Genomic DNA, 25,622 nt, shown 5'->3' on the forward strand with positions numbered 1-25,622 from the left:
ACCCCAGGTTATTTTGTCCATTTTATAGATTAAGAAACTGAATTTCAGAAGTTAAATGACTTGCTCAGGTTGACAGGTAAATGTCTGAATTGAGAGTCACTGTCAGGCATCATGTCTCCACACATACTGTTTCAGGAGGCAGTTAGTGGCACAGTAGGTAGAGTGCTGGGCCTGAAGTCAGGAAGGCTTGAGTTCAAATTTTGTTTCAGACACTTATTAGGTATGTGATACTGGGCAAGTCACTTAACCCCTGTCTGCCTCAGTTTTCTCATATGTAAAATGGGGACAATAATAGCATATCCCTCCCAAGGCTCTTGTGAAGGTGAGATGACATCATACTTGTAAAGCCCTTAGCACAAGACCTGGCACATAGTAGGGGCTGTTATCATCATTTCTTTTTTTTTTACATGTTAATTTTTTATTATGACAAAGACGTCACACAATTTTTATGATCTTGATCTTTCCTTCTTGCCTTTGTAAAAGGCCAGAAGAGAAACATTTGCAACTTTTACAACCTTGAATAGGACTCCAGGAATATCACCAACAGCATGACCTTTCTGACCAAATCCAGCAACCAAAACTTCATCCTTTTCCTCTATAAAGTTCAAGCAGCCATCATTGGGAACAAAGGCAATGATTTTTTTGCCGTTCTTAGTCAGCTGGACTCTAGCACACTTCCTGATGGCAGAATTGTACTGCTTGGCTTCCACACCAACTTTTTCCAAGACATTTGCATGAGATGCTCCTCCAAATGGGTTGGCCCTCAAGGCAGTGCCCAAATGAGCTTTTTTGTATTGTTTGTCATGCCACTTTTGGTCTACCCTGTGGCTTCGAAACTTTCTAGCAGTATGAAGACCATGGCACTTTCCCATGCTGTTGCCCTCTGGGCTGAGAGAAAAGAGAGAAGCATCATTATTTCTTAATAGAAAAAGGACACACAGAGAAGGGAGAAGGAATTCCCTGTGTGGATTCTGTTTGATTATTTTCCAGGCCATTTATTCCCTCATTCTTCTCCAGGGCAAAGTTCTCTGTTCCTCTGCCCAGTTAACTTCTCAAGGAATGCTTCCATTTTTCTCATGACTTTCCCTCTAGGGCCAGCTTCCAAATGGTGCCTCCCTCAGTCCAGTCAGAAAGGGAGAGTCCTGTACCTAAGAGTGACACTGCTGGCCCTGCCTCTCTCCTCAGGGTGTAGGAGGCCTTTCTTGACCTTTCCATGGGTAACAGACAGTTCAAAGGGTTTTCTTTCCGAAGGGGTTAATCAGAATGTCTCTTAACCTAAAACAATAGAAAGCTGCCATCATGTATTCTAAAGAAATGTGAAAACTTCTAAAGAAAGAGATTCACTTTTTTGTGGTAATTTTGTGTTTGAGTCTTAAATAGAAGTTACTGACTGTATTCATTAGCCAGATAGATGTCTTCTGAAAGTTAATGATTAGGTGGAGAAGCTGAGCTTTAGTTACTTAATTGAGGCAGCAGGTAGCCCAGTGGATAGAGTGCCAGGCCTAGAGTCAGGAAGACCTGAGCTCAGATCCTGCCTTAGACACTTATTAACTGAGTCACGCTTGGCAAGTCATTTAAGCTCAGTTTTCTCAACTGTAAAATGGGAATAATAATACTTAGCTTCTGGGGTTGTTGTGAGGATCAAATAAGATAACAATAAAACAATACAATGCCTGGCACTTGGTGGGCACTATATAAATGTTAGCTGTTGCTGCTACTTCTGCCACTTGGAAATAATAGCTATTTCAGTTATCAGATTATAAAGAGATTAATTTTTATTGCACTGCTTTGTAGTTATAGTCATTACATTTGTAATGCTGATGACATCTTGACAAAATTGTCAGAAGGGAAAATTAGAATGTCATCTCTTAAAGTCATGGATCTTGATCTTACGGTGGATGAACCCACCATTGATATGACTTGCAACCAGTCCAGACCTTTTCTTGCTGTGTGACTCTTGTCCTTTTCTTTCTGTAATTTTCCCTGGAGAGGGGAGAAGCAATTCACCTACATAATGGGTACTCTCCTTGCTTTCTCCTGACATTGCTAGTAATGCAGTGTAGCACCTGGTCTGTCTTTTCATTATTCTTTGTTTTCAACCTTATGACCAGCCATTCTTCTTTATTTATTATATTTATTTCTTTGACATTTTTTATTTGTAGTTCTTTATTTTTGTATTGCATCCTGCTTATATCTACTGTGTACTTGTCCAGTACCTTTTTATTGATACTCACTTTTTACTGCTTTAGATCAGTCATTCAGCAAGCATTTATTAAGCACTCACTGTATGCCAGGCACTGTGCTAGTTCTGTGTTTGCAGAGATGAAAATGAAATGGTTCCTGCATTCAAGGAGCTTATTTTTTTACTCTGTTGATACAGTATGTTCACAGTTAAAGACAGGATATATGCAAAATAAATACCAAGTGATTTTGGTTGGGGCTTAGAGGAAGGAAGGCACTAACAGCTGGAGGAATTAGGAAAACCTTCTTGAAGGAGGTGGCACTTGAGCTGAGTCTCTGAGAAGCCAAGGTGAAGACAGGTGTGTCCCAGTTTTGGAGGCCACCCTGTGCAAAGAAAGAGTTAAGAGGTGGAATGTCATGTACAGGGAATAAAAGAAAATCAGTTTGACTATACCATAGAGTGCATGAGGAGGAAAAGCATATATTCAGACTAGAAATACAGAGTGGTGCTAGATTGTGAAGGCTTTTCAGTGCCATTCTGTATTTTAATAGAGCTCCTAGAACCCTGAGATATCTCCATGAAAAAAGGGGACATGGATGATGATCCTACAAAGAACACTGAAAAAAGTGGTTAGTCTGGCAAGAAGAGACCCACAACAAAGCAGCCCCACCAGACTCATGGAAGGGAGAGAGAATTTACAGCTGGTGTCAGATGGAGTGGAGAGGTCAAGAGTAATAAGTATTGAGAAAAAGGTCATTGGAGTTAGCAGTGGAGAAAACCGAGTTTAGACTCTCAGTCTAGGGGTGAAGACAGTCCAGATTGTAAGGGGTTGAGACATAAGTGGGAGGTGAGAAAATGAAAGCAGGAAGCATTTTACTCCCTCTCTTGGCGCAGTGTGTTAGGAGGTGTTAGTGAAAATGCCTCCAGCACTAGAGAGGGTGGCTAGGGATGTCATTTTCTGGGAAGAGCCAAGTTTCCATGTTTGCAAGGAGATAAGAGGAGTGTGAGGAGAAGAGGTCTGATGTGAAGGGCTGTTAATAATTGAATAGATGTTCCAGAGGGCACATTGGAAGGGGGGGAGGGGGGAGAGTAGAGTAGGGTAGAGTATACATGTTTGTGTGTGTAGGAACTGGGAATAGAGGCCAAGGAGCTTTGGCCTACATATGTGTGTGTGTATATGCACACATGTATGTATGTACATATATATAGTTTTTAGCTGAATCTTTGATCTTTAGCTGAATCATAGAATGAATTATGAATGGAGCAGTTAAGTGTTCACAACCTTTTCAGTAGAAATGGTAATTTGATTATTATTTTCAGAGGAAGAAATGGAAAATAGAGCTGTCAGAGTGTTGTTGTCTATTCATTTTGGTTGTGTTTGATTCTTTGTGACCCCATTTGGCGTTTTCTTGGCAAAGATACTGGAATGGTTTGACATATCCTTCTCCAGCTCATTTTCTGGATGAGGAACTGAGGCAAACAGGGTTAAAGACTTGCCCAGGGTCATACAGCTAGTAAATGTCCGAGGTTGGATTTGAACTCAGGAAGCTGAGTTTTCCTGATTCTGCACTGTGTGCTTCATCTACTGCGCCACCTAGCTGCCCTGGTGGCAGAGTATGGGGGGTGATAACAGGACATTTGGAACATACTTAACACTGGCTAGGCCCTGATATCCTACTCAGGGGCTAGAAGCATGATGGCTAAATGCAATAGGGGTTCAGTCTCGTGCCTGGTTAGTTATAGAGGGTTTGGAAACTAGTGTTCTATGAATCACAGTCGTGCAATATCATTAGTAGAATATTGGTATTAAAAAAGATGGACCTTTGTTTCATGGAAAAGTTGTGTGTAATTAAAAGAGCTTTTAAATTTCTTATCCTGCCTTTTTCCTTATGTTTAATTCTGGTCCTGACTCATTGTCTCTTTTCATTGTCTGTGTAAAGTGTGTGTACCTGTCTGTCTGTCTATCTGTCTATGTCTTTCTTCTGTTTCTTCCTTCCTTTCTTTCTTTTTCTCTTTTCTTTTTCTTTCTTCCTTCCTTCCTTCCTTCCTTTCTTTCTTTCTTTCTTTCTTTCTTTCTTTCTTTCTTTCTTTCTTTCTTTCTTTCTTTCTGTCTGTCTGTCTGTCTGTCTGTCTGTCTGTCTGTCTGTCTATCTAGATAGGCTCTGCTGACTTTTCATCTAAGTGCATGTCATTATATGGAAAATAGGCGTTCTCCATCTTTTTGGGTTTTCTTGTATGAGTGGTTAGACCAAACTCCTTTTTGCAGATGATATTGTACTGATTGTGTCAAACCTTGGAACATTACAGAACTACTTGCAAGAGATCCATAACTACACAAGAATTTGGCCTAATCTGTTACACTAGGCTCTTCATTTGAATAGATTTGCTTCTGTAGTTAGTAGTCGAATTTACTAGTAAAATCATTCAAATGTTTTGCATTTGGAGACTGTGATCATTTAGATTGGGACTAAATTTGTCTTGGAACTATTTAGGTTGGGACTAAATTTGTCTTGGAACTATTGGCAAAAAAATCAAATGAGTAGGTAAAAATTTCAGGGGAATAGTTTACCTGTTAGAGAGCCCCTGTAATCAGTCACTTAAGAAAAATTTACTTATAGACAGCATAGTACATTAAGAGTTCCAGAGCTGAAAGCAACCTTTGAAATTACTTAGTGTAGCCCCTGCATTTTACCAATGAAGAAACTTGTTTGGAGAGAGAAGGTGGTTTATTTGCTTAAGTTTGTGCTAATAGTTTGGACTAGGCAGTCAAAACTAGAACTCAGGTTTCTTGACTCTTAATTTGTTCTTCTTTCCAGTCTGTTCTATGATGCCCTTTGATGTAGACAGACTTGTACTACCTATAATGGTAATTTGATATGCTAACTATAAATTATTCCAAAAAATTATTGAGCCCTAACATGAACAAGGGAGTTTACTAGTTAGACCTATATTTTGGTGACTTAAATAAAACTCACTTTCGTTAATTACATAAAAAAGTATAATTTTAGTTCTGGTCAGAGTATTACTTCTTTTTTTGTAATTCAGATGTGAATATGTCTAAATTAATGGTACTTTATTGTCTTTCTTTAAAGGACTATATGGAGTGTTTAAATATCAACGAAACTTTTTCTGGGATCAGCTGCCATTGAACTTAAAAGAATATAAGGGTCTTGTAAAAACATACTGTGTCATCTCACATAAAATATAGTTAGGAAGGCATCTGTCTTTGAAAATCCTCCCTCTAATTACTCCGCTGTTTCTTTTGCTCATTCTCCTTCCTTAGTTGTGAATATTGCTTGGTGTTTCCCAAAGTTTTTGCTTTTGGTTCTTTTTTTTCTTCCCTCTATAGTCAGTCACCAAACATTTGTTAAGCACCTGCTATGTTCTCGGCACTGTGCTAATTTAGGTCATGTACCATGTTGGCAGGCTGGCGAAGTCCAAGAACCCCTTCTCTGAATTATGCTTTGAATATATGAGATTCATAGGAAACCAGTTGTATTGAAATATAGTCGTCATAATGTAAAAGAAAAACAAAGTCACCAACCCCAGGTTGAGAACTCCTATTCTATATGATGTTCCTTTACATTGTCATTAATTCTGACAGCTTCATGCATCACTTTTATGCAGGTCCCAAATCTGTGTTTCCAGACCCATGCTTTCAGCTATCTATAGGACATAGATACATAGATATCTTGCTAGCATCTTAAATTTAACATACCTGAAATAAACAAATGAAAAAAGTATTTATTAAGCACTTTTTAAAAGTCACAAACACTGATAAGTGCTGGAGATATGAAGAGAAAAGCAAGAACATCTATCTATCTTATCAAGGAGCTCATACTCTAATTAGACAACTCATATATGGGAAGGTTTTCAGGGCAGATGGAAAGGTCTAGTGATTTTTAGAGTATTGCAGCATGACAGATGCCAGTGCCTGGAGGCTGAGAGAATGTAGAGGCAGAGCAGATGGTGAAAGGCCAGTGCACCTTAGGAAACAATGGTAGGGCAGATGGTAAAACCTGGTGGTTTACCATCTTACTGGAAGGATTGTAGTTAGTGACTCCATGCTCATCCACATAGTGTGCACAGCCATGTTCCTTACCCACAACTATTGGAAGAATGCAGAAGAATTGAATTTTAGAGAGGACTGAGGGCCTTGGTATCCTTTTATGGTATAGCAGCAAGCACCCTAGCATACAAAGGTTCTTAGATCTGCTTTTCTAAAGGAAAGCAACACAAAATGGATTAACAATCTTGCTTTAATCAAACATGTCATTTACCTAGTTCAGGGGAAAAAGGTCAGCATACCGAACTTCAGAAAATACAAATAAGTTACAAGCAGAAGTTACAAGCAGATAGAGAAACAGATCAGCAGACAGGCTTCCAACTGGCTGACCATGACATCCATACCTAGTCAGTTACCAGAGAGGGAAGCACCAACATCTGGGTTTTCAAAGCCAGGGGGGCTCAAAGGCTGCCTAGAGTCTCATCTGGTCAAATCACACAACTCTTCCCAAAGTGAGCCCCAAAGCAAAACCTCCCATCAGGGTATATATAGCCTTCTTCTGGGTCAGAGAATGTCAGAACCCTCTTGACCCATTGCCCAATCACTAAGTAACAAGGTTTGGGCATTGCTGAAAAACAAGCCTCCTGCCACAGGCTCCATGTGATCACATTCAGCCTATTAGGGGGCAGAGTATATTTTCAAATCAGGGAAGGTTTTCAGAGTCATTTAAGCATATCAAAGGGCCAAGGGGCAGGGAAGATCTTCATATTCCCATTCCCATAATATATGGGAGTGAGGATGGGGCATTCACCCACAAGGGGGCAGTCAGTGCTGGTGAGTAATGAACAGTGGGAGTTGGCCTGGGAGTGGGGAAGGGCTCTATCAGGGCCTGCTCCTGCTGGATGCTAACCAAGACTTCCCTTTATGTCTGGACAGGTGGATAGTCTGTATCTGGGGAGTAAAAAGCTTCCAAATTAAGTGTACTATCTTTTTTCTAGAACTTGATCTTCCTGACTTCCTTATTTCTCTATGTGGCACTACCATTTTTCTCATCTGTAGTTTTTGTACCCTTTTGTGTTTCTATTACTCATCTACCCTATTATTTCCCACATCTTAAATCATTTAACAAATTACACCTTTACTGTATCTCTTATATCTGTCTCTTTCTTTCTAGTCCCACTGCCATTACTTTTGTTTAGGCCTTCATTACCACTTGCCTCAGCTGTTGTAATAAGCTGCTCAGAGGCCTTTCCATCACTATTTGTATTCTCCCTTACCTTCAATGCATTCTTCAGGCTTCAGATTAATCTTCCTCATGTTGTAGATCTGGTCATTTCATTTTGCTTAAAATCTCTCTCAGTGGTTTCCTAGTGGCTATCAAATAAAGTTCAGATTTCTTAGCATAACTTTCAGGGTTCCTTACGATCTGATACTATCCTTAGTTCCTAGGTCTTATTTGACATTGCTGTTTTCTGGATATTTGCATTCAGCAAAACTAGGTTACTCCTAGAGGGCCTGTGGTTTTCTACACTTTGTCTTTGCTCATGCTGTTCTTTATTTCTGGAAATGCCCACATAATGCGTCTACCCACATTCATCTGTTTCTTGATAGTAATAATAATCATAACAGATACATGCACTTGGAGGTTTATAAAGACCTTTACATATATTATCTCATTTATTCCTTGCAACAACCTTTATGAAATAGATAGTACTATTTGTCCTCATTTTACTGAAGAGGAAACTGAGGCTGAAAGAGTTTAAGTGACTTGCCCAGAGTTACACAGCTAATAAGTTTTGGATGAAACATTTCCTGTTTTCCTCCAGTTGATAAATTAATTGTTCATCCCTTGTATTTTACATGAGAATTTGAACCTTTCTTCTGTACTTATGTTTTATTTTGTATTTGTCAGACTATAAACTCCATGAGGGCAGAGACTTTGTTTTAGTTAATCTTATGCATCTCTCCTAGCATTGTAGCTTGCATTTAATGAGTATGTGAATGAATGGATTTATGCAATTTACCTACAAATTAGTTTGCCCCCTAACAGATAAACTATTATTTGTACTTTAGCTTAATATTTGAGAACCTAGCTTGGTAAACCTATATCTCAAAATTCCCAGAGGTAAGGAATTGCCTTTGTATTTTAGTGTAATTTAGAATAAACAACAAAAAACTCATTATTTCTAAGCCTGAAAGTTGAATTCTGAGCAGTAGTCTATTTTTCATGTTAATGCAGGAACAACTGAAAATGAAGGATCAGTCATTGAGAAAGCTGCAACAAGAAATGGATAGTTTGACTTTTCGCAATCTACAGCTTGCCAAGAGGGTTGAACTGCTTCAGGATGAACTTGCTTTGAGTGAACTCCGAGGCAAAAAAAATAAGGTAGGCTCAAATAAAAATAATTGACTACCATGTTGGCAGCCAGGTATTGAACTGTACAAGTCTACAAAGTTTTCATCAGTCTTGCCCATACAAGTGCCCACATGCCCTTGGGTTCCTGGGTCAATAAGACAAATTTTTACCAAACATTAGATGCACTCCATGTTCATCTAGACATACATTCACACCAATACTGACTTAGAGAAGAAGTAGAGAGAAATCAAGAGTTTTGAGCATTTCTTAGGCCCCAAGTATATGCTTAAATCCACAGTTGTATTAGTACCTGGGTGTAGCACCAATACAGTATTTATAGCGCCCATGATCAGGATAGAGACTGTGACTGTAATTATCACATGACATTCGATTGCAAAATATGCCAGACTTTCCAGATAAAGGATAAAGCTGAAGGATTTATTTAGACACCAGAAAACCGAATCCCAAAACCAGTAAGCCGAAGTGCCAAAGATATTCAGAGGCCATAATAATGCTGAGAGCCACAGCATTCTTTAGCCTTCCCACAAACCAATACAAGATTAATATTACACACAAAACCCTCTATCTCTTTAAGCTCCTCTGTCCCCAACTGTCTCCAACTGTCTCCAACTGTCCGACTCTCTACCAGCTTCTCTGTGGGCTCTGCTTCTCCTCAGCAAACTCCTCCCACCACAGGCTCCATGTGACCACATTCAGCCTATCGGGGGCAAAGTTTATCTTCACAGCAGGGGAGGTCTTCAAACTGCCCCCTAAGTCTATTAAGGGGCAGGGAAGATCTTCAAATTCCCATTCCCATCACACTGGGGAAAACAACTGTCTAAATTGCCTCATGTTGGTTACAACTATTTTATTGTTTAGTATAATGAAAAGACCATCAGCCTTCCAGTCAGGAAGACTTGGCTTTGAATTCTGGATCTGACCTTTGTTATTTAAAAAAAAATTATTTTTTCCGATTTTTTTTAACATTTAATTAAACTCTTGAGTTCCAGATTCTGTCACTCTTCTTTCCCCTCTCTTGAGATGCTAAGTAATCAGATATTGGTTATACAACTGCAATTATGTAAAACATTTCCATATTAGTCATTTTGTACAAGAAGACTTGAATAAAAGAAAAAAAAGTATAAGATAGCATGTTTCAGTCTGTATTCAATCAATATCAGTTCTTTATCTGGGGGCAGATAGTATGCTTCATCATTAGTTCTTTGGGATTGTCTTGAATCATTGTATTGCTGAGAATAGCTAAAGCATTCACAGGTCTTCATTGAACAGTATTGCTGTTACTGTGTACAGTGTTCTAGTTCTGTTCATTTCACTCTGCATTAGTTTGTGTAAGTCCAGGTTTTTCTGAAATCATCCTGTTTGTCATTTCTTTTTTTTTTTTTAAATTAAATTGGTTTATTTATTTACTTTTAGTTTACAACATTTAGTTCCATAGTCCCTTGAGTTTTAAATTTTCTCCCCCTCCTCCCCCCGCTCCCATCATGGCATCATGCACTCAAATATAGGATCTACAAATATCTTCACATTAATCATTAGTCAGGTTGTAAAGAAGGATTATAACTGATGGAATGAGAGGAAACAAAACAAAACAAGAAAAAGAAGCACAACGAGTAGTTTGTTTCAATCTGCATTCGAACTCTCTGGTTTTTTCTTTGGATGTGGGCATCTCTTTCAATCATAAGTCTTTTGGAGTTGTCTTATAACCTTACATTGCTGAGAGGAGCCCAGTCTGTCAAAGTTAGTCGTCACACATATGTTGTGTCTGTAATTGTATACAAATTTCTCCTGGTTCTGCTTTTCTCACTCAGCATCAGTTTATATAAGTTGCTCCAGGTTATTATGAAGTCTCTCTCCTCCTCATTTCTTATAGCACAGCAGTATTCCATTACATTCACATTCCACAGTATGTTCAGCCATTCCCCAATTGATGGGCATCCCCTTGATTTCCAATTCTTTGCCACCACAAAAAGAGCTGCTATAAATATTTTTGTACATAAAGGTTCTCCTCCCACTTCTCTGATCTCTTTGGGATATAACCCTAGAAGTGGTATTGCTGGGTCAAAGGGTGCACTTATTTATAGCCCTTTGGGCCTGGTTCCAGATTGCTCTCCAGAATGGCTGGATCAGTTCACAACTCCACCAACAACGCATTAATATTCAAATTTTTACACACCCTTGCCAGTATTTATCATTTTCCTGTTTTGTCATCTTAGCCAATCTGGCTGGTAAGATGTGGTATCTCAGAGTTGTTTTGAGTTGCATTTCTCTAATCACTAGTGATTTAGAACATTTTTTCATATGCTTATAGATATCTTTAATTTCATCTTCTGAGAACTGCCTGTTCATATCCTTTGACCATTTATCAATTGGGGAGTGGCTTGTATTCTTATACATTTGACTGAGTTCTTTGTATATTTTAGAAATGAGGCCTTCATCAGAGATATTGGTTGTAAAAATTCCCAATTTTCCACTTCCCTCATAATCTTGTTAACATTGGCTTTATTTGTACAGAAGCTTTTCAATTTAATGTAATCAAAATTATCCATTTTGCATTTTATAATGCTCTCTAACTCGTTTGGTCATGAAGTCTTTCCCTCTACATAGATCTGACAGGTAAACTATACTTTGCTCTTTCAGATTGCTTACAGTATCATCCTTTATACCTAGATCATGCACCCATTTCGACTTTATTTTGATATACGGTGTTAGATATTGGTCTGTGTCGTTTCTGCCATAATATGTTCCAGAGTTTTCCCAGCAGTTTTTGTCAAATAGTGTGTTCTTATCCAAAAACTGGGGTCTTTGGGTTTATCAAATACTAGATTACTATAGTCATTGGCTGCTGAGTCTCGTGTACTCAATCTGTTCCTTGGTCCACTACTCTATTCCTCAGCCAGTACCAAGTAGTAGTACCAAGTAGTTTTGATGACTGCTGCTTTATACTACAGATTAAAATCTGGTATGGCTAGGCCACCTTCCCTAGCATTTCTTTTCATTAATTCCCTGTATATTCTGGACCTTTTGTTCTTCCAAATGAATTTTTCTACTATTTTTTTCTAGCTCTACAAAGTAATTTTTTGGTATATTGATTGGTATGGCATTAAATGTGTAATTTAATTTAGGTAAAATTGTAATTTTTATTCTATTAGCTCGACCCAGCCATGAGCAATTGATGTTTTTCCAATTAGTTAGATTGGACTTTATTTGTGTGAAAAGTGTTTTGTAATTGTGTTCATAGAAATCCTGGGTTTGTTTTGGCAGGTAGATTCCCAAATATTTTATAATGTCTACAGTAACTTTAATTGGGATTTCTCTTTCTATCTCTGGCTGTTGGATTTCGTTAAGAGATATATAGGAATGCCAAGGACTTATATGGGTTTATTTTATATCCTGCAACTTTGCCAAATTTGGTTATCTCAAGTAGTTTTTTACTTGGTTCTCTAGAATTCACTAATTATATCATCATATCATCTGCAAAGAGTGATAACTTAGTGTCTTCTTTGCCTAATTTGATTCCTTCAATTTCTTTTTCTTCTCTTATTGCTACTGCTAACATTTCTAGTACCAAATTGAATAAGAGGTGTGATAGTGGACATCCTTATTTCAACCCCTGATCTTACTGGAGATGCTTCTAGCTTATCCCCATTACATATAATACTTGCTGATGGTTTTAGATAGATGCTTCTTAGTATTTTAAGGAAGACTCCATTTATTCCTATACTTTCTAGTGTTTTTAATAGAAATAGGTGTAGTATTTTGTCAAAAGCCTTTTCTGCATATATTGAGATAATCATATTGTTTCTGCTAGTTTTGTTGTTGATGTGATCAATTATACTGATAGTTTTTCTGATATTGAACCACCCTTGCATTCCTGGAGTAAATCCTACCTGATCAAAGTGTATTATTCCCATGATGAGTTGTTGTAGTATTTTTGCTAATATTTTATTTAGAGTTTTTGCATCTATATTCATAAGGGAAATTGGTCTATAATTTTCTTTCTCTGTTTTGTCTCTTCCTGATTTAGGTATCAGTATCATATTTGTGTCTTAAAAAGAATTTGGTAGGATTCCTTCTTCTCCAGTTTTCCCAAATAGTTTGTAAAGTATTGGAGTCAATTGTTCTTTAAATGTTTGGTAGAATTTGCTAGGAAAGCCATCTGGCCCTGGAGATTTTTTCCTAGGGAGTTCATTAATGTCTTGTTCAATTTCTTTTTCTGAGATGGGGCTATTGAAGTAATTTACCTGCTCTTCAGTTAGTCTGGGCAACTTATATTTTTGTAAATATTCATCTATTTAACTAAGATTGTCAAATTTATGTGCATACAATTGGGCATAATAATTCCTAATTATTGTTTTAATTTCCTCTTCATTGAAGGTAGATTCACCGTTTTCATTTTTGATACTCGTAATTTGGTTTTCTTCTTTTTTTTTTATCATATTGACTAAAGGTCTATCAATTTTATTGGTTTTTTTCATGATACCAGCTCTTAGTTTTATTTATTAATTCAATAGTTTTCTTAAATTCAATTTTATTAATTTCCCCTTATGTTTTCATTATTTTTAATTTAGTATTTAATTGGGGATTTTCAATTTGTTCTTTTTCTAGCTTTTTCAGTTACATGCCCAATTTATTGACCTCCATTTTCTTTTATTTATGTATGCATTCAGGGCTATAAAACTTCCCCATAGAACTGCTTTTGCTGTATCCCACAAGTTTTGGTATATTGTCTCATTGTCATTCTCTCTCTTTTTTTTTTTTTTATAGCAATCGGGGTTAAGTAACTTGCTCAAGGTTACACAGCCAGTTATTTCTGGGTGTGGTGCTGAGTGTCTGAGCCCGGGATTCGATATTGTCCTTCTCTTGAAGGAAGTTACTTATTGTTTCTATAATTTCTTGTTTGACCCACTTATTCTTGAGGATTAAGTTATGTAGTTTCCAATTAGTTTTTAGTCTATCCTTCTATGGCCTTTTATTGCATAAGATTTTATTGCATCATGATCTGAGAATGATGCATTTAATATTTCTGCCTTTCTGCACTCAATTGTGATGTTTTTATACCCTTAGTACATCATGGTCAATTTTTGTATATGTGCCATATACATCTGAGAAGAAGGTATATTCTTTTTTATCCTCTTTCAGTTTTCTCCAGAGGTCTACCATATCCATCTTCTCTAAGATTCCATTTACCTCCTTAACTTCTTTCTTATTTATTTTGAGGTTAGATTTATCAAGCTCAGAGAGGGGGAGATTGAAGTCCCCCACTAGTACGGTTTTGCTATCTATTTCTTCCTCTAACATCCTTAACTTCTGCTCTAGGAATTTGGATGCTGTACTGCTTGGTGCATAAATGTTTAGTAACGATATTGCTTCATTTTCGATGGTGCCTTTTAAAAGGATATAGTTTCCTTCCTTATCTCTTTTAATTAGATCTATATTTGCTTTTGCATTGTCTGAGATAAGGATTGCTACCCCTGCTTTTTTTACTTTAGCTGAGGCATGATATATTTTACTACAACCTTTTATCTTTACCCTGTGTGTATCCCTCTGTTTCAGATGTGTTTCTTGTAAACAGCATATTGTAGGATTATGGTTTTTAATCCATTCTGCTATCCACCTCTTGTTTTATGGGAGAGTTCATCCCATTCACATTCACAGTTATGATTACTATCTGTCTCTTTCCCTCCATCCTATTCCTTCCCCTGTTTATGCTTTTATTTTTCCCCCTTCTCCCTTCCCCTCCTTAAGAGTTTTCCTTTGGACCACAGCCTCCCTCAGTATTCCCTTCTTATCAGCTTCCCTCCCTTTTCCCACCCTTCCCCCTTGCTACTTCTTCCCTCCCTTCTAACCACCCCTCCCTTTCTTAGTCCTTACCCCTTCCTACTGCCTGTAGGGTATGATAGATTTTTATACTTAATGTAGTATGTTATTTTTTCCTTGAACCAAGATTGATGAGAATAGATCTCATGCAATACTCTTCTCCTTCCCCTCTTTCCTTCTATTATGATAATTTTTATGTCTCTTCTCAGTAGAGTCCTATACTTATTATGTTATTCCCTCCATGCACCAGGACCAATGAAGGAAAAGCTCATACAATTCTCATCTCCCTCCCTTCTTTCCCTCTACTATAATGTTTTTATGACTCTTTGTGTGGCATAATTTACCGTTTTCTGCTTCATTCTTTCATCTTCTTCCATTGCAGTCCCTTTGCAGCCTTTAATGAGGTTTTTTTTAATCATCATTTTGTGTAATTTATACCTATACCATGTATTTATCTATATCCCTTTTAGATGTTGCCATAGGTATAGAATTTTCAGTATTAACAGATATCAGCTTCTCATATAGGGATGTAAACAGTTTGCTCTTATTGAATAACAAGTTGTGTGTGTGTGTGTGTGTGTGTGTCTGTTTTCCCTATTTACCTTTCTGTGTTTCTCTTGAATCTTGTAATTGGAGGTTAAATTTTCCATTGAGCTCTGGCTTTTTCATCAGGAAGGTCTGGAAGTCTGTTATATCATTGAATGACCATCTCCATGCCTGGAAGAATATGTTCAGTTTCGCTGGGTAGGTGATCCTTGATTGTAACCCAAGCTCTTTTGCTTTGCGAAAAAGCATATTCCAGTTCCTCCGATCTTTCAGTGTAGAAGCTGCCAGATCCTGTGTGATCCTCCCTGTGATTCCATGATATTTGAATTGTTTCTTTCTGGCTGCTTGTAGTATTTTCTCCTTTACCTGATAGTTCTGGAATTTGGCCACAACATTTCTTAGACTTTTCAATTTGGGATCTCTTTTAGGAGGTGACTGGTGGATCCTCTCGATTTCTATTTTACCTGCATCTCAGGGCAGTTTTCCTTGATGAGTTCTTGGAAGATGTTGTCCAGGCTCATTTTTTCATCATGATTTTCCAGTAGACCAATAATTCTCAGATTATCTCGCCTGGATTTGTTTTCCAGGTCAGTTATTTTTCCATTGAGATATTTTACCTCTTTTTCTAATTTTTCATTCTTGATGTTTTGTTTGAATGATTCTTGGTGCCTCCTTGAGTCATTAGCTTCAATTTGGTTGATTCTAATTTTTAGCGAATTATTTTCCTCAGTTTTTGAAACTCCTTTTCTTTATGTTCAGATTTCATTTTTATTCACACATTTTTCTTTTTAAGGAGCTATTTTCTTCATTGTAATGTTTTTCTAATTTCACAATTTTGATTTTAAAAGAATTATTGATTTTATCTTCTACCTCTCTAATTTGGTCTTCAAAGTTCTTTTTGGGCTCATCTAAGAATGCTTTCTGGGCTTGTTCATATTCCTTGTTGAGGCTTTAGCTGTGGATGTGGAGTCAATACTGTCTTCTTCTGAATTTGGTTCCTCCCTCTCACAATAATAGGATTCTAGAGTCTTTGTCTTTGCAGTCTGTTTTTTACCCATTTTTAGGCAGGGCCTTAGCCACACCCTTCATCTAGGGTTCCTAAGCCTCTACTGTTTAAAATTTTATGCCAGGGCAATAATCACTGTGTTTTCAGGGTCAGAGGGGGGAATTGGAGCAGGTGGGGTTCACTGCCATCCTGGTCCCTGGAAGTTGAGATAGTGGCTTTTTAAATTGCTAGGCTGTGGGTTGGTATTCCCAGGAGTAGCTGCTGCCACTGCCACGGGCCCTGCATTTGTCTCTTACCCAGCTCCGTCAAATCCCAGCCCTGCAGTGATAGGCCTGGGAATGGCCCTTGGATGGATCAACTTGCTGCCATGTTGACCAGGCCTTCGTCTGGGCTTCTGCATGTGGCGGCGTCCGGGCCTCTCCTGCTTGTCATTTCTTATAGCACAATAATATATTCCATTATATTCATATACCACAGCTTGTTTATCCATTCCCGAATTGATGGGCATCCTTTTAATTTCCATTTCTTATCCACCACAAAAGGAGTTGCTATGAATATTTTTGTACAAATAAGTCCTTTTTTTGCATGTCTTTGGAATAAAGACCTAACAGTGGTATTGCTGGTTCATTTTCCTTTTTTGTTATATTAGCTAATTTGATAGATGTGAGGTAGTGTCTTAAGAGTTGTTTTAATTTGTGTTTCTCTGATCAATAGCGATTTAGAGCATATTTTCATGTGACTTTATTGATAGCTTTGATTTCTTTGTCTGAAAACTACCTCTTTATATCCTTTGATAATTTATCAATTGGGGAATGACTTGTATTTGTATAAATTTAATTCAGTTCTCTATATATTTGAGAAAAGAGGCCTTTATCAGAGACATATGTTGCAAAAATTTTGTTCTACAGTTTTCTGCATTCCTTATAATTTTGGTTGCATTGACTTTGGATAAAAACTTTTAAATTTTATATATTCAAAATTATCTATTTTACATTGTGAAATGCTCTCTATATCTTCTTTGGTCCTAAATTCTTCCTTTCTCCATAGGTCTGACAGACTATTCTATGCTTTCTTAATTTGCTTATATTACCCTTTACGTGTACATCATGTGCCCATTTTGCCTTTATCTTGGTATATGTTGTGAGATGTTCATCTATATCTCTTTTCTGCCATACTGTTTTCCCAGCAGTTTTGGTCAAAAATGAGTAGTAAAATAGTAAATTTAAAAAGTAGTAAAATAGGCCCAGTTAGATGCTGCAGTGAATAGAGCACCAGTCCTGGAATCAGGACGACCTGAGTTCAAATCCCACCTCAGACACTTGACACACTAGCTTTGTGACCTTGGGCAAGTCACTTAATCCCAATTACCTTGCCTTCCCCCCTCCAAAAAAACAAAGTAGTAAAATAGTAGATTGCTGTGGTCATTTACTGTAATGTATCCACCATTCTATTTCTTAGCCAGTACCAAATTGTTTTGATATTTACAACTTTATAATACAGTTTGAGATCTGGTATGACTAGACTACCTTCTTTTTTTTTCCATTTTTTTTATTGATTTCCTTTGATATCCTTGAGCTTTTGTTCTTTCAGATGAATTTTGTTATTATTTTTTCTAACTGCAAAATATTTTTTGATAGTTTGATATGGCACTGAATACATTAATTTAGGTAGAATCATCATTTTTATTATATTGACTTGGCCTACCTACAACCAATTAATATTTTTCTAGATGTTTAAATCTAACTTTATTTGTGTGAGAAGTGTCTTACAGTTTTGTTCATATAGTTACTGTAGACTCCCAAGTATTTTATGTTGTCTATAGTTATTTTAAATGGAATTTTTCTTTCTATCTCTTACTGTTGGACTTTATTGGTAATATATAGGAATACTGATGATTTATGTGGGTTTATTTTGTATCCTACAACTTTGCTAAAGTTGTTAATAATTTTAAGTAGGTTTTTAGTTGATTCTCTATAACATTGTATCATCTGCAAAGAGTGATAGTTTTGTTTCCTCATTGCTTATTCTAATTCCTTTAATTTCTTTTTCTTCTCTTACTGCTAGAGCTAACATTTCTAGTGTAATATTAAATAATATCCCTCATCCCTGATTGTACTGGGAAGACTTCTAGCTTATTTCCATTACAGATAATACTATGCTGATTGTTTTATATAAATATTACTTAACATTTTAAGGTAAACTCCATTAATTCCTCTGCTCTCTATTACGAATAATACTTGCTGATTGTTTTAGATAAATATTACTTAACATTTTAAGGTAAACTCCATTTATTCCTCTGCTCTCTTTTACGGATAATACTTGCTGATTGTTTTAGATAAATATTACTTATCATTTTAAGGTAAACTCCATTTATTCCTCTGCTCTCTAATGTTTTTAATAGGAATGGGTGCTGTATTATGTCAAAGGCTTTTTCATCATCTATTGAGATAATCATATAATTTCTGTTGGTTTTGTTATTGATATGGTAAGTGAACCAAGCATTCCTAGTATAAATCCCCCTGGTCATAATATAGAAATGAGAAAGAAAATTCTAAAAAGGGTTAATGTGAAGGAAGCACTTTGCAAACCTTAAAATTTAATATAGAATTATAAATAATAGTAACATCTATTGCTATTATGAATATTATCGGGAGTAACAATAGGTAATAATATTTGACAGAGTTAGTAGGGTATAGTGGATGAAGAACTAGCCTCAAAGCCAGGAAAACTGAGTTTTGACACATACTCTATGTGACCCTGGCCAAATCACTTAATCACTTAGTGCTCTAGACAACTCTCCAAGCTTTTAAGTTACAGAGAAGGTTTTAGCCTACATTGGGAAAGGGAATTTCCTCACCCAGGAGTTGCCTTTATCAATTAAATTACAAATTCAGTTCCTATCCCTAATAGTAATTAATAGCAACAATAGTAATTTGCTATATAGTGTATTGCTCTAGTAAAAGGTAGTGTTGACCTTGAAGTCCATTTAAGGTATCATCACTGCTCATGTGATGTGGAGGGAATAATTGGACCATGCCCCACCATAGATATTTAAGGATGTGGATACAGTTTCTAAGCATTTCTTCCTAAAGAAATGATTGACAAACCAGCTTGGCTTTTTTGTTGCCAAATGAACTCTCCTTACTTGAAAAGGTTGGTTGTTTTTCCTTTAAGTTTTATACAACATGACAGTTTTCTTGATGCTATATGTAGATAGTCCAGGACTTTTGGAGATCTTATGATTAAAAAATTGCTTATTTCCTAAGTCTAATTTTTAAATGGGTAGGCACTGAGAATAGTGGATAGAAAGCCAGCCTGTAAATCAGGAAGACCTAGTTTCTAGTCCCACCTCTGAGACCTGTGTGACCCTTTCATCATCTTGGGCAACTCTTTACAGGGAAGAAAAGGCACCAATCTACATTGATTGATCACTGGGAGCACTATATACTGATGAAATCATGGTTTTGGTATTTTCAGAGGCTAGTGCTCTGTAGTGTCCTATTTTCACAGGTTTAGATCTGTTAGGTTTAGTGGAGGTCATCTTGCCCAATTCCTTCATTTGAGGAAATTGAGGCACAAAGAGGTTGTGAGATTTCTCAGGTCTCTTGGGATTGGAATCCTGGTTCCTTGACTACAAAGCCATAGTCTCTGTGAGATTTTTATCAGTGTGGAGAGGCAGTACCAGTTAAACCAGTACTTTTATGATGAATATGGGAAAAAGTCACACCCCATGTAAAGCACTCTGCCATAAGCAGGAAATGTGGTATATACCAGAACTTTGACCAACGACCCTCTAGATCTTGACTGTATGCTTCATGTACCTCAAAGCCTTTGTGCTGACTGCGTTCTGCTGTGTAGTTTCTCATATCTCTCCAACTCTATTTCATTTCTGAATTCCTTTTTAATTATTCCTAATATTTAATCTTAATACTCAAATAATTATCTAATTATTTAATAATTCCTAATTTAATTAGTAATATGGAAGTTAATCATCAATTTCTGCTTTTTGGAACCATTTAAATTTTTTTAATCTGATTTTTTTTTTCTGTACTATGCCAGATGCTCAAAGAAGGCTCTTTCTCAAGCAAGATAGCAAATTTTTTGTAAGTTCCTTTTTGGGAGGACTCTTAATGACTCTTTTTAGTTTGTGATTTTAGTTTAGGTTTTTGCTATAATTCTTGTCTGTGTATGAAGCTGAAGCAGAGTCCATCTGTCATCATGAATTTTGGCTTTCTCAACTTTGAGATCCCCTTCTTGCCTTGGATATTTATGGGCTTTTCTTTGTTCCAGGGTAACTGTCTTTGTGGACCTCTTGGGAATTATAGCTGTATACACTTATTTTTTTCTTGGTAGATATATTTCTCAGTTAGATAAAGGAGAATAAGAATTCTATAAGAACTTGATATTTTGAAGGTAATTTTTGATATTCTGGTCATAATTACAGTCTGTTAACCTAAAGAGCAGTGAGCTGCTTTGCATGGGTTGGAGGCCACCACTTAAGAGGATAGGACTATGCTGCCCAAGTCCAATTGGGAAGGACTAAAATTAAATATCCTTGGGATTATTTTACCTTTTGTTTCAGAAGTATAGACCTGTTAGACTTTAGAGTTTCTTGTTCCAAAAGCTCTTTATGTCTATCCTCTAGTCAACTCTGAAATGATTTTCTTTTTTTTTTTTAAGCAATCGGGGTTAAGTAACTTGCTCAAGGTTACACGGCCAGTTATTTCTGGGTGTGGTGCTGAGTGTCTGAGCCTGGGATTCGATCTCCAGGTCATCCCAACACTGGAGCCGGTGCTCTTACTCGCTGAGCCATCTGGCCGCCCCTAAGCAATTGGGGTTAAGTAACTTGCTCAAGGTTACGCGGCCAGGTGTTTCTGGGTGGTTGCTAAGTGTCTGAGCCAGGGATTCGATCTCCAGGTCATCCTGACACTGGAGCCGGTGCTCTTACTCGCTGTGCTACCTGGCCGCCCCATGATTTTCTTAAAGTATAGGTCTGATCATGTTACTTCCATCACCCCCTTCAATTTTCTCTGGTAGCTTCTTTTGCCTCTAGAATCAAATACAAAATGCTCTGTATTCAAAGCTCTCTTTCTCCTCTCTTTCAAAGCCCCTTCCTACCTTTCCAGTCTTGCTTCCTAAGACTTACTCTTTGATCCAGTCAGTGATACTGGTCTCCTACCTGTTCTACAACCAAGACATTCTATCTCTTGAACCTGGACATTTTCTTTGACTGTACCCCATGCCTGGAATATTCTTCCTCTGCTCCAACTGTTGACCTCCTTGGCTTCCTTTTAGTCCCAACTATAATCCCACCTTCCACAGGAGGTCTTCTCCAACCCTTCTTATTCCAGTACCTTCCCTCTGTTAATTATCTCCTATTCATCCTGTACAAAGCTTGTTTGTACACATCTATTTAATTGTTGACTCCCCCATTAGATTGTGAGTTCCTTGAAGGAGGGGCCTGTCTTTTGCCTCTTTTTATATCCCCAGTGCTTAGCACAAAGCCTGGCACATAGTAGGTGCTTAAATGTTTATTGATTAGTTGATACACTGGCTATTGCAGAAGGCATTGTCTGCAGTTGTCAATATTTCTTCAGTTGACCATTTATTTGTATTGGTAATTAAAATATCAAAAAAAAGGAAAAACCCCAAAAAGTGTTTCTTGCCAACACTTTTTAACAAGTACATGATTACTTTTGTTATAAAGTGTAAGGCAGAACTTCTTTCTCATTTTTTGATAGAAGAGACTGGTATATTTGGAAGTCTCAAGAAGACAATACAATTGAATCCATTATATTTCATTGTAAAAAGAATTCATAGTAGTAACTCTTAAAAGTTTGCAGGAAAATACTTTAAGTACATAATGCCTCACTCACCTTTAGATGAAATCCATTCGGCAAAACTCAAGCCTTTCAAGGTTTTGTGGCATCATGAGCTGGTGGTTAATGAGTATCTCCCTGTTCCATGTACAACATCGTGGATTTGGAGCTTTTGTGTTATTTGCTTTTGTTAGTATTTCCATTTTTAAACAGGATGAAGAAATGAGCTAAAGTGAGAAGCAAAGAAGTACAGAGATAATGCCAAAAGGACAGTGTTACTGTTAGGTTAAGTCTCTTTGGTAGTCCCAGGTCCCTATGTTAAGGAGGAACATTATTGGGTCATTTGTGTAATATTACTCTTCTATGAATAAAAAAAATCAAGAAAGGATTAAAAATAGCTAGCTGTAGAGTTTTAAAAAAAGTTTTGCCAGAGCTCTGCAAGTACCTTTAATTGGAGAACTTTAGAAATGAGAGTAGACTGATGGATGAGCTTATTTCTGGGAATGTTGTAAAAGGAGTTACTTGTTTCTCAGGGGGCCCCTTTCTCAATAGTGTGCTGTGTGTGTGGCCATGGACAAGTCACTTAGTTTCTCTGAAGCTGCATTTCTTCGGTTAAAGAGGGGCATTAATACTGTCATTGCCAGTCTCACAGAACTGTAAGGAAAACATTTTGTAAATTTTAGGTGCTAACTGAATGTAAGCTGTAGCTTGTCTAAACTTGGAATTTTATTGGCATAGGGAAACTCTTGGTGTGGAAACTCCTTATACCAAATCAGATCTGTTCTCTGTGTATTACTTGTCATCTCAAGGATTTGCCTGAGATTTTTCTGTAAAAGATGTTAAAAATGTGAATTTGTTCTTTCCATCAGAAAAGTGGAGAATCTTCCTCTCAGTTGAGTCAAGAGCAGAAAAGTGTCTTTGATGAAGACCTTCAAAAGAAGATAGAAGAAAATGAACGGTTGCATATACAAGTGAGTAAATCTCTGTTTCCTCTGTTGAATTTTTAAAAACTAATTTGATTTTTTGTTCTAAGTTTAAACACCAGAAAAGAGTATACAGAGCATAATGCAAAAGAGGATTACATTTGAAACACTTAAAAAAAAGGCATATAGTAAATTGCATATATTATTCTGTATTTCCTCCTGAACTTCTGGGTTTTGTTTTGTTTTGTTTTTTGCTTCTATGCATTTAAAAAGAAATTTTAATGGTCCTACTTTTTCTTTTCTTTTTTTAAATCCCTATTGCCATCACCTCCCCTGAGGGAGGCCTTCCTCCCAATTGAAAAACTGAAAGGAAAAAAAAAGTCTTAATAAATATACATTAGCTAAGCAAAACAAACCCACACAGTGGCCATTCTAAAACTGTATATATTTTCGGTATCTTGAGTTCATCACCTATCAGGAAGTGGGCAATATGATTCATTCATCATAGGTCCTCTGAATTGGTCCTCTGTACATGATTGTACAGTTGCATTGATTAGAGTTTTTAAGTTTCAGTTTTTCATTACAATGTTACTGTCTTTGTTATAATTTCTTCTTCAGGTTCTGCTTCTTTCATTTTTCATCAATTCAGATTACCCAGGATTCTCTGAATTCATATCTTTTCTTATTTCTTAAGTTAGAATAGGTAAACTTTTTTTTTTTTACCTGAGAGACTTTTTTATAGAGAACTCACACAAAGCAGGTGCTCACACAGAGGTCAGAAGAAGCAATACAAGGACGTTGGCAAGGTCTCTCTGAACAACTTAAATATCAGTTGTGAGATGTGGGAAACACTGACGCAGTACCACTCACTATGGCATGCCCATATCAAAGAAGGTTCTGTACTCCATGACCGAAGCATCACAGTATCACAAAAGAAACATGAGATGTGCAAATTTAGAGACATCTCCATCCCATATGTTTAAATGGACTATTTGTGCCCATCCTGTGGTAGAGCCTTCTGAACTCATATTAGACTGATTAGCCACAGTCAGACAAATTATACCTCAACCCCAACATCATGATGTCATTGGTCCTCTTTGATTACAAAAGATTAACAGCAATAAGAAGTTAGAATAATATTCTATTGTATTCACATACCATAGTTTTTTAAAAAAATTTATACATTTTTATTGTCTTTTTTTTTTTTGCATCACCTTCTTTTCCCTTGGTGTTCCTTCCCTTCTCCCTCCCAGATAACCATCCTATATAACAAATACTATCTTTTAAAGACAAAAAAAATTGTTCCACTACATTAAAAAAGTCTGAAAATATGTGCAACACTTGTAGAGCTCCCATCTCTGTAAGCGCCATGCCACAGTTTGTTCAGCCATTTTCCCAATTAATAGACACCCACCTTACATTCCAGTTCCTCAATTTTTTGGCTTTTTTCCTTTGTTTTGCTTATGATTAATTTTCCTTCTTAACTACCTCCCCCCCACATCCCCATTTGTTTCCATATTGAGTTTGATTTATTTCTACACCAAACTCTACATGTGTGTTAGACCTTTATTTGTCCATTTCTGATAAGAGATAGGTTTGTCTAATGTTTGCTTGTCCCCCACCCCTTCCTCCATGTTTGTATATTCTTTTTATACAACCTAGTTATGAGAAATAGCAAACTCCACTCCTTTCTTCCTCTATACTACACTAATATATTCTTTTTATCTTCCTCTTTTTTTCTCCTTTTAAAACCCTCAGAATTGAACCTAGGTCCTTTTTTTTAATTTAATTCTAGTATTCTTTAAAGACACTAATACTTGTTTCTTCTCCTTCTATTAGAATAATAAGACTTCATCATTATATAACATCTTCCATTTCCTCAAAAAAATTCGCCTTTTTTAGGGTTCTCTTAACTCGTGTTTTTTATTTTGTAGTTCTTAATTCAGCTTTGGTCATTTCCTCAGAAATACTTTAAAGTTTTCTATTCCATTAATGTTTCTCCCCCACCTCTACCCCCTGTAGGATTGTATGCAATAGTGTAGGAAAGGTTTTTCATGGTTATAAGTCTATATTTTTTGCTTCTTTTGGAATGTCACATTATTACAAGATCTTCTTCTGTTTTTCATGGAACCTGTCAGGTGGGATCATGCGAATGATTCCTCTATTTGAAGTGTTTCTTGTTTTTTAAAAAATTAATTTGTTTAGTGAATTTGTTGTTAATTATTGTCAGTTTATTAAAATTCTTTGTCTTTACAGTGTTATTATTGTCTACGTTCTTATTCTAATGACTTCACTCTGCTATAATTCATGCAAAATCATTCTTGATTTCTCAGAAACTGTCCGAAACTATCCCCTTTATTATTTCTTATAGTACAATTGTATTTCATTACATTCGTGTACCATAATTTGTTTAACCAGTCCCCAAATGAACACTCCCTTAGTTTCCAATTCTTTGCCATCATAAAAAGAGCTGTTATAAGTATTTTTGAACATATTTTTCCTTTTCCCGTTTCTTTGATCTCTTTGGGCCATAGATCTAGTAATGAATATTATCTCTGAGTCAAAAGTATGTACTGTAGAGTAACTTTTTGAACATAGTTCCAACTTGCTTTCCAAAATGGCTGGACCAATTGCCGCTCCATCATAGTACATTAATGTGCCTGTTTCCCTGCAGCTGCTCCAATATTTGTCACTTTCCTTTTTTGTCATCTTTGCCAATCTAATGGGGTATAAGTGAAACTTCAGAGTTGCTATAATTTTTATTTCTCTAATTATTAGTGATTTGAAATGTCTTTTTATATGACTATAACTTAGATTTCTTCCTTAGAAAACAGCCAATTCATATTTTTTGATGATTTATCATTTGGGGAATGACATTTATTTTTACGAATTTCAGTCAGTTCCTAATAAATCTTGGAAGTGAGACCCTTATCAGAGAAATTTGTT

The 25,622-nt window shown here is 36.6% G+C and overlaps 2 protein-coding genes across 4 annotated transcripts in view; one reads left to right on the forward strand and one right to left on the reverse strand.

Annotated features, from left to right (window-relative positions):
* The window catches only part of PPP1R21 (protein phosphatase 1 regulatory subunit 21), a 108,491-nt gene that overhangs the window by 13,628 nt on the left and 69,241 nt on the right, over positions 1-25,622 (forward strand). For 2 of the 3 annotated variants that reach the window (XM_069071665.1, XM_069071666.1), the window contains exons 3-4: positions 8,428-8,574; positions 22,623-22,724. In XM_069071665.1, the coding sequence (XP_068927766.1) occupies positions 8,428-8,574; positions 22,623-22,724 (249 nt within the window). Of the gene's footprint in view, positions 1-8,427; positions 8,575-22,622; positions 22,725-25,622 lie in introns of those variants that run through there. The other variant, XM_069071667.1, reaches the window with a different exon arrangement.
* LOC138148930 (small ribosomal subunit protein uS12-like) lies at positions 392-988 on the reverse strand. Its single transcript, XM_069071793.1, has one exon. The coding sequence runs from the start codon at positions 870-872 to the stop codon at positions 447-449; it is 426 nt and encodes a 141-aa protein (XP_068927894.1). The 5' UTR covers positions 873-988; the 3' UTR covers positions 392-446.

This window comes from Petaurus breviceps, unplaced genomic scaffold (genome assembly GCF_028583685.1).
Source record: "Petaurus breviceps papuanus isolate PSGF00001 unplaced genomic scaffold, PetGlider_PUasm1.0 90842, whole genome shotgun sequence".
NCBI classification, from domain to species: domain Eukaryota; kingdom Metazoa; phylum Chordata; class Mammalia; order Diprotodontia; family Petauridae; genus Petaurus; species Petaurus breviceps.